Genomic DNA, 9027 nt, shown 5'->3' with positions numbered 1-9027 from the left:
GACGTTATCGTCGACTACGAGACGTCTGTGGTGGTTTCGTCGGTCCCAAGATACGATGCCGGCTCAGTACCTCAGACGTGCTTATAGTGGTCGAATGGCGTGCATGTGTTCATAGGGATGAGTGTATGTAGACATCTACGATTGTACTTTGTTAAAAAGATGGTGTGAGGATGTTGAATATAAGTGGCTGCATGGATGAGATCGTTTGGATTCACCCAACTCGTACTTGAGTGGTAGACACCGGTGGTGGAGGGAGACGAAGCGCTGAGATAATGGTGTAGTAAATACTATTTTCTGTTGATTTAAATAAATAAAATGGATGGGTTGACTTCGACGCACACCGACGCACGACCGCCGCGGCCCTTAATTTGTCCCGGTCCGCCACCGTCCAAACCGCGAAGACGAAAACGACCCACGTTATTTCCGGACCAAATCTTGGTTGCACCCACAAGCAACGAATCCTGAACCCTTCCTTCCTTCCTGCACGACCCTGCACTGTCTCGTCTCGTGACGCCCACCCACGCCGGCCGCACGCGGAGAATCCAACGCCTTCCTTCGCCCGGTTTCCTTCCGGTTTGCCTCCCTGCTCCCGGCTCACGCCATGACCCTATCCCCCGGCGACACGCCGAGCCCAGGCTTGGGAGCGTCTGCACCGGGTCCATCCTCTTGGAGCACCAGCCGCGAAGCTTCCTCCTCTCCTCTCCCGAGTTGTACAAAGCATAAAAAAGCTCGCCGTGTCGGCAAACCGGAGGTTGCGGCCACCCGACGACACCACCGACCAACGCAACACAACAATCTCCAAACTCCAAACTGCACTCCACTCCACACACGCGCGCGCGCGCACGATCGTCTCGGCGACCAGGGTCTCTAGCCAGAGAAGATGCAGCAGGGGAGGAAGAGGAGCCGCCCGCGCATCGCCGGCGCCCGGCCGGGGCCCTCCTCCTCGCCGACGCGCCGGGGCGGGACCAGCGGCGGCGGCGCCGGACGGAGGCTCCGGCTGCCGGTGCAGCTGGCGCAGGGTCCGCGGCCGCGGAAGCGGGCCGAGGCGAAGAGGGCACTCACGCGCTCCGCCTCCGAGCCGGCGCTCTGGTGGCGCGACGACGCCCGCGTCCACCCCGCGCCGCCCCACCCGCCGTCCCCGCCGCCGCCGCCGCTCGACCGACCGCACACCTGCTACGACGTCCTCGCGCCGGACTCTCCCTTCGCCTCCTCCTCCCTGCTGCTGCCGCCCGATCGTCGCACGACCTGGGAGGTACGGCACGGTCCGTGAACTGACGAGCGCGCGCGCATTCGTTCATTTTAGTTCGTGGGGTTTACTGGATGGGTTTTTTTTCTTCTGTAGGAGGCGAAGGTGGTGGTGAACGTGACGGTGGAGGGGAGCGCGGGGCCGGTGAGGGCGATGGTCAGCCTCGGCTCCAGCATCCGGGACGCCATCGCCGCGGTGGTGGAGCGGTACCACCGGGAGGGGAGGAGCCCCCGGCTGGACCCCGCCTCCGCCGAGTCCTTCCAGCTCCATCACTCTCACTTCTCCCTCCAGAGTAAGCGAGCCATTCATCCTTTTCACTTGGTTTAATGGATATGCCATGCCAATTTGCCGATCAAATGGGGATTAAACTGTACTGGTGTGTTACAGTTTCTGGTGCTAAACATGTGGTTGTTTGATTCTGTTGTTTGTGAAACAAGCCATTTTCAAGTGCTGTCACTGTCACAGCAAGTTCTGCACCATTCATGTGTACTGGGATGTTTGAATCATCCGTAATTCAGAATATGTTAAGAACTACTAATGATGTTCAGTAATTTTGTTAGTTATGCAGGAAGTCTCTGACAAACCGTCTTCTTTCATGTGGCATCTTGCTATTTGGTTTACTCATTTTTGTCTTGCTTGAAATTTATCTCTCCCACCACTTCCTTCTTTAAGGATTCAGCAATGTAATATAGGCCAGTCGTCATGGATAAGGATGTAGACAACTTATTTGGTACTAGTTATATGTACCGACTTCTTTTTCTAGACCATATATGCAAGGACTTGTAAAGTTATTACTCTGAAAAGCCTATGAACATCATTCAGAGAGCTTCTTCACCCAAAATTTAGTTGCTCAGCCCAAAGAGACTATAAATTATGAAGTCAACATTTCCAAATTTACCTTTGGTCTGGCGAAGTAACATCTTGGGTGTTTTCTTTAACAGGTTTAAACAAAAACGACAAGATCGGCGAAGTGGGCGGCAGAAATTTCTACCTGCACAAAACCGGCGGAAGCAACGGGCCTGCGCTTCAGAGGGGAGAACCTGGTGTGCATTCAGGTGGTGGTGAAACTAGACAGAGCCATGGAGGGCAGCTTGCCGGTGTTCCATACCACCACCAGCTCCTCGCCATTGTCATGAAGAAGCTGGATAAAATCGGCAGGCGGACCAAAAGGCTTTGGAGGCTCCTGACCTGTGACTGCACATGACTGACCCTGTGGATGTTGATGGTAGCCTCATCATATGCTTTGACTGTCTGGTCTCTGGTGTGGTAGGCTAGTACTAGCAAGTTAGGTTAGAAATCAGTGCGCGGGGCTGGTGGCACTGCTATTGATTGACGATAAAGAAGGCACGCGGCGCGGTAACTCTAGTTATCCTCGTGTTGATAGATTGGGTTGATCAGGTTAGCAAGTTATAGGTATATAGCGGAGTGCACGCTTTGCAGTCCACACACATCACTAGTGAGCTTACGTCTTGTCTCTGCATAAGCACTAGTGATTGTTGTGTGAGTGCAGGTGCAAGGTACGACTCGACTAATATAAATCAATACGGACATATTACAAACACGAAACACTATTCGCTATCGAAGGCCGCGCAGCTTACATACATGTTTTTTCTTCTTCCTTTTGGGGATGCTCACAGGTCATGCTAAGGAGATTTGTAGTCTATTCTTACAATCTATGGAGTCACAGATTGAATTCCTACGCCCAGTTCTGGGACAGACAAACTTGTTGGTTACGTTATTCGAAATCAAATCCTGACCCCAAAGGGAACAAAACCCTATTCATTTTGCGGGCCACATCAAATAGCCCGATTTTGGGGCCAAAAAACGACCAACCATTTGCACATCACACCAACATGATGAATGCTAGATACATATTCACAATCAGCAGGAAATCAGTGCGTGTATCAAGTGTAAAACCCAAAATAGAATTCCCAACCGTGACCTGTGATGCTCGACAAATGATTAAAGGATAAAAAACTGTGCAGCTCACGACGACGGTATCTCCTTTGCAGAATGCTGATCCAGCCAGGAGATTATATCGTCGAGAACTTTGAAGATCCCCTCGTCCGGTTCACCTTCCAAGATGGCATGGTAGCCGTCTTTGTAAAGTCGCAGCGTCTTGTCCGATGTCTTCGCTTTTTCATACAGATCTTTGCTCACGCCTGGGTCGGTGACCAAATCAGCCTCACCATGCAGAATGATTATGGGCAGGGAAACCTAGATGGGAAATTGAGGCAAACTTTAAGCATCACAGAACAGGAAAACAGTACAGTAGTAGAACAGGAATAAAGGCCACTCGATAATTCAACCCAGAGCCCGGGCTCAGGCGAGACCGGTGAACAGTACTGTGATTTGACGAGAAAAAGTTCAAAAAATTCCAAACTTTTTTGTGGTGCAAGATGCTCCTGTGCGTTAACTCCATGCACAATTTTGTGAAGTTTGGACATTCGAGGAGCTCGTGGCAAAAAAGACAAAATTAGACGTGAACAGTGCAATTTTCAAAAGTTTCTCAGACATCCGAAATTTGTCTTTTTTGTCATGAGCTCCTCGAATGTCCAAACTTCACAAATTTTTGCACGGAGTTCACGCACAGGAGCATCTTGCACCACAAAAAAATTTGGAATTTTTTGAACTTCTTTTCCTTTTCAAATCGCGGTACTGTTCATGCCCGGGCTCATCTGAGCCCAGGCACCAAATCGCCGCTCTGGCGCTCTCCACTGGCAGTGCTACAGCATAATATAATTCACATGTAGAGACAAAAATGACACACAAATGGCTTTCTTGAAAACAGGATAATAGCTTTTTTTTACCGGAAACAAGACAGCTCACTAAGTTGTACTCTATCAAGGACAAATATTTGGATCAAACAGTAGGAACATGGAATGCCTGCTGCCTCCCTTGGTAGTGAACAAACCGAATTACCGGAAGTAGGTTCCTTAACCCCCTAGAGAAAATAGCGTCACCCCTCGGATCAAAAAGTTTCAACCTAGTCCACAGTTTATAACTTATTCTTATTGGAGTATTGGCTTGCCTATATTCTTCACTAAGCCAGGAGGCAACATGGCATACCCAAAGGATCAATGCTAATTCACGCATATGTTAAGAGTTTGAACAAAAGAATTTAGGAGTGCTATTGATGTCAGAATGAGTAACGACCTAAGCAACTGTACAAGACTTAAATGACGCTTATATAAACAAAACCAACCAGAACAAAGCAAATGAAAACCACGTACTTCTTGTAGGCGACTTTCTATCTCTTGTGTGGTCCTCAGCATCTCCAGAGCTGTTCGGAGACGTGGTTTATCCTTGTAGGCAATCACATTGTAAGAACACTGCATTAAGCACCGAATTAATATACAGTCTTTTCACTAGGCATGACGTGCGAGTAGCTATAACAGAATAAGAAGTTCCCAATGAATAGATTAATCTCTGTATTAACCAAAAATGGGCAATATTGACCTGCTCTTGTTTTTCTTTCTCTCTGAATGCCAATTCTGCCAAGTCTTTCTGTGGAACAAGCTTCTCTTTTGGAAGAAGTTTAGCCATGAAAATCAGAACTTGCTGAACAGGCCAAGCTGGTACCACGTCATCTGAAATCTATTAAAGTGAGTTTGTGAATTAGTGACCAATCATAATTAGCATAGGTAGGATCTCACGCGGTAAAATCACCTTGCACATAGGTGCAACTAGAATTGCACCATTCCAGTCTTTCGGTTGCTTAAAGTGAATCTTCAATGCAACTGCACCACCCATAGATTGGCCAAACAGAAAGCTTGGGAGATCTCTGTATTCAGGATTCCCTGCCAACATACGAATCGCACTTGAATAGTGAAAGAAGTATATTCACACTACATGGACTGGCTTACAGCAAACATTACGAACAAGTATGGACAGAAATGAACTCAGTTCAGAATGATAAAAGAAAATTTATTGCAATGAAAGACAAGATAATTTCTGATATATCGAAGACAAAACATCATAGGCCAATTCAATCACTGTGACAGTAGATCCAATTTTGCCAGCCTCTCAGCAGTTCGGTAATGTAACAATTTATTACCAAGCTTACCCAATGCAATTTTCACCTATTACCGTTATCAAAAGTAATTGATTGCATGCATTGATGCAGGTATTTCATTAACCCTTATATGGAAATATTTGCAATCAATTTCAGGTATTGCAAGTCAACAGTGTCACATTATTAGTGCTAGACTGCTAGTGCTCATCCACACCTCTAGTACAAAATACATATTGGTTTGGCTACTTAGTTTGGTTAGATATGTCACTATCAAATACTTACTGATAGTGGTGTAAGAGCTACAGGAGGGAAAAAAATACAAAGTGAAGTATGTGCAAACAAATAAAAAATTAATTCTTTCCTTCTTGTTCATAGAGCTTAAGCATTACACATGTCAGACTGAAGAGAGTAAAAGCATTTCTTTAGCCTCATTTTGCAAAACCAAAGCAATGTCCTATACCAGGAGTAAAAAGTATCACAAGTTAACAACTTCTGTTAATTTCTAAAACTCCTCATATAAAAGATAAAAAGAAGAAAGTAAATATAACTAGCAGTAGCTTCACCAAAAGCTGCAACTACATTATAGCAATATGTACGGTGGTTAGCAAACATGTCCTTTACTTGTGCAGAAAACAAGTTACTCATCTTAGTGAAAACAAATTCCATATACATCAAATTTTTAACCAGAATAAGGCATATCACTGTGGTAGAGAAACAAATTGCACTTTCCAACTAAACCCCCCAAACCCGTACATAGAAATGGACATCATGAAAACCCAGCAATAATATAATGACGGAATACCTTTGATCTTAGCAAAATGTTCAGCAACATCGTCAACAAGAGTATCAAAACTTGGAATATATCCATGAAGTCCTTCAGAAAGACCAAAACCAGGGTAGTCCAATGCAAATACTCCATATCCAGCCGAAGCAATCTTCCTAGCAATCCCTACAACAACAATGAACTTAGGAAATGTAGCAAAAATGAAGCGCCGAAGTAAATTCAATAATACTATAGTTTACTAATATACCATCAAGGAAAAAGGTACAGGTGTCTCCATAACCATGGCAGAGACAAACAATTGCTTTCATACGATGGTTCTCCGGAAACCAACATTTTGAGAATATCTCCACACCTCTGGAGTTCCGCTCATATGACTGTTGAAGAGGAAAAAAGTGTCACATTGTAAAGTATCAAGCGGAGGAAGGAGTTAGGAGTACCAACGAGCAAAGTATCAAATGGCACGCCACGGCTTATAGGAGTACCAATGAGCAAACTAACATTGTTGGCATACAACCTTCGAATGTCTATCCAACTTTATTTTAGCTATTAAGCATAGCTACAGTAATTTCAACCCTCACAGCAGAACTTATCTATCAACTCAATGAAGGAAGTAGTGGGCATCAAATTTGCTTTGACACTGCATTGGCTAATACTTTTAAACACGGAATTATACAACATGATACCGAAAATTCTGCTTATTTTCACAAATATACTTAACAAAATAGATCACTGTGCCTTCTGTACTATTGTCTTATGTAGAATGTAATATCTCAAATCTCTCTATTCAGTTCAAAGCAGCACACATACTAATGCAAAGATGGACCAACTCTATATGCCTCGAATTAATATCTTGTACCGGTCAAGTGAGGGGTCTAATTATTATGACAAAAATGTACATTATGGCTAGACTACAAAATAGTACCTCTTTTGTTCCAATGTCACTGTATTGTGCCTGCAGCATAGAGAAAATGCAAGTCAGAGATGTCATCCATGTCATGACATAACACCAAAGGCATAGTTGGCTTTAATATAAGTATCAGAACTCAGAACATAGGAGGATCCAAAGAACAGGCAAAAAGGTGAATGTGAAAATTCAAGGGGTACACTTGTTTGGGAATATTCAATTACATTTTTTATTTATTTTACTATGCTTGTGGATTACTGGATTTCACTAGGAAAAGAGTTGTAAGGCGTGTTCATTGGAGAAGACATAAAAGCTAATAGTGAACAAGTTCATTGGAAAAGACATAAAAGCTACTCCCCCCGTTCCATAACTTGTGTCGTGGTTTTAGTTCAAATTAGTGAACAAGCTACCACGCAAAATGGGCAAGTTCTTCCTATAAATAGTGCTCCAAATGCACAATAGTTTGCTTTCTCATACATTCCTTTTGATTAAGACCAAGAATGATCCTAAACTAGCCTGACGACTTAAGAATGCAGAAGTCAGTAGTATGTCTGGACCATCCTATTTTACTAGAGCTAGGATTGTGACAGCGATAATTAGTTCCCAAAATGGCTCTATGCATATGGCATGGACCAATCAGAAAGCTTCTCATGGAAACATTTACCAAGTGTGGGCCATCTTGATACAGCTACAACAAGCTCTACACCATCCCAGTTCCTCAAACGGGCCCTCCCAAAACTCTCAATTTAAACTCTAGCACAGGGAAATCAGAGCACATCAATTTAAACTCTAGGATTGCTAATAAATACGGACCTTGAAGAGGCAGTGGTCAATGCTGAGCTGCACGTCCTTGAAGGCCTCGCGCACGCGGCGGCGCTCGGGGGCCTGGTCCAGGCACGCGCGCAGCACCATCCTCTCCAGCGCCGGGTCCACCCCCTCCCACCTCCTCGGCGACGGCGGCGCCGCGGCCGCAGGCACGGCGGACATCCCCGTCGCCGCCACCGCCGACACCTTGGCGTTCACGTGTGGCATGGGGGGTCCAGCCACTTGCGCTGAACCTGAGCCCCCGAAACAAATCCTCGGAGCTGGAGGGAGACACGGGTTGGTTCGGATTCGGCGGCTCAACAGCCAGAGCAGGGAAGAAGGGGTTCGTTACCGGCGTCGAGTCAGTAGGAGCTCAGATGGACGGATGGATCTCCGCCTCACCCGCGGCGGTCGCAGGAGCACCGGCGGTGGGGGGCGGGTTGACGCGTGCGGTCGCGGGCGGGCGGGGTCGGTCGGCGAGGAGGAGGAAGGCGGCGGGGGGTTGGTGGTGTGATCCGCTTGGGGGAGGAAGGTCCGTGGCTATGACGCCATTTATTATTGCTCGCCGGTGTTTCTCTCGGGGAGAAGTAGTGCGCTGCGCCTGAACGCGTCCGACTTCTTCGTCCCTTTTTTCCGAGTCGCACTTGTAATTTATTTTCTCTCGATATAAAATATAGAGAAGCTTGTGCACGGCACCGGAGTTTGGGGAGACCGTCTATCGGCCGGCTTGGATGATGTCAAGAACTCCGGCGTCGCGCCGGTCACGTCCTCAGCAACTACGCGTGATCCCGATATTGATACGGAAGAGAATGGAACCAGCAGACGCCACCGGCCTAGGCTTCTTCCACGCCGCCGTCTCGGCTTCCTTCCTCCTCTCTTCATTATTTTTTCTTGTATAGGTTCTGATTATTTATTTAGTTTTCTATCCAGTGGCATCGGCGATTGACGGCGACGATAGCGTGTTATATTTCCTCTTGGGAAGCGTTTGGATCAGAGAGTGGTAACGTGAAGGGATGAAGAGCTAGGTAACATGAATGGTGACTCGGTGACTAGGAAGAAATCAGAGATGAAGAGCTATAGAACCGCCTGCTCACGCTGAATAAATATCTTATCAGACTGTGAACAAGAAAAGAAAGACTGGCCTTATCTCAATGGTGGAGGGTTCGGGAAGCCAAGAACTCCATTGATCAGAGGAAAACACATGGCATATATATGGATCCAAGAACGAGAAATCACTCAACCAAGGAACGTGTTGGATGGCCGCCGCTGCTCTT

The 9027-nt window shown here is 46.4% G+C and overlaps 2 protein-coding genes across 2 annotated transcripts; one reads left to right on the top strand and one right to left on the bottom strand.

The window, feature by feature from the left end:
- Positions 1 to 482: 482 nt before the first annotated feature.
- Positions 483 to 2849, top strand: LOC109767965 (uncharacterized). The gene is made up of 3 exons (XM_020326703.4): positions 483 to 1252; positions 1343 to 1538; positions 2188 to 2849. Exons 1-3 carry the CDS (start codon positions 881 to 883, stop codon positions 2448 to 2450), a joined length of 831 nt encoding a protein of 276 aa, XP_020182292.1. The 5' UTR covers positions 483 to 880; the 3' UTR covers positions 2451 to 2849.
- A 251-nt stretch (positions 2850 to 3100) lies between these two features.
- Positions 3101 to 8397, bottom strand: LOC109767951 (caffeoylshikimate esterase). Its single transcript, XM_020326694.4, has 9 exons — positions 8106 to 8397; positions 7763 to 8034; positions 6968 to 6997; positions 6293 to 6419; positions 6064 to 6210; positions 4916 to 5046; positions 4706 to 4843; positions 4480 to 4578; positions 3101 to 3463 (listed from the first exon to the last, which is right to left on the bottom strand). The coding sequence occupies exons 2-9, from the start codon at positions 7979 to 7981 to the stop codon at positions 3233 to 3235; spliced, it is 1122 nt and encodes a 373-aa protein (XP_020182283.1). The 5' UTR covers positions 7982 to 8034; positions 8106 to 8397; the 3' UTR covers positions 3101 to 3232.
- Positions 8398 to 9027: the final 630 nt, after the last annotated feature.

Source organism: Aegilops tauschii, chromosome 5, assembly GCF_002575655.3.
Source record: "Aegilops tauschii subsp. strangulata cultivar AL8/78 chromosome 5, Aet v6.0, whole genome shotgun sequence".
Lineage (NCBI taxonomy): Eukaryota > Viridiplantae > Streptophyta > Magnoliopsida > Poales > Poaceae > Aegilops > Aegilops tauschii.
The sequence above is the reverse complement of the archived record's forward strand: the minus strand, read 5'-3'. Positions and strand labels throughout refer to the sequence as shown.

Coding starts and splice junctions, on each gene's coding strand:
- LOC109767965 (XM_020326703.4), top strand. CDS start 881: ATGCAGCAGGGGAGGAAGAGGAGCCGCCCGCGCATCGCCGGCGCCCGG. Junction 1,253..1,342: donor ATCGTCGCACGACCTGGGAG/GTACGGCACGGT, acceptor TTTCTTCTGTAG/GAGGCGAAGGTGGTGGTGAA. Junction 1,539..2,187: donor CTCTCACTTCTCCCTCCAGA/GTAAGCGAGCCA, acceptor TTTCTTTAACAG/GTTTAAACAAAAACGACAAG.
- LOC109767951 (XM_020326694.4), bottom strand. CDS start 7,981: ATGCCACACGTGAACGCCAAGGTGTCGGCGGTGGCGGCGACGGGGATG. Junction 4,844..4,915: donor TAGTTGCACCTATGTGCAAG/GTGATTTTACCG, acceptor TCACTTTAATAG/ATTTCAGATGACGTGGTACC. Junction 4,579..4,705: donor AGAAAGAAAAACAAGAGCAG/GTCAATATTGCC, acceptor TGCTTAATGCAG/TGTTCTTACAATGTGATTGC.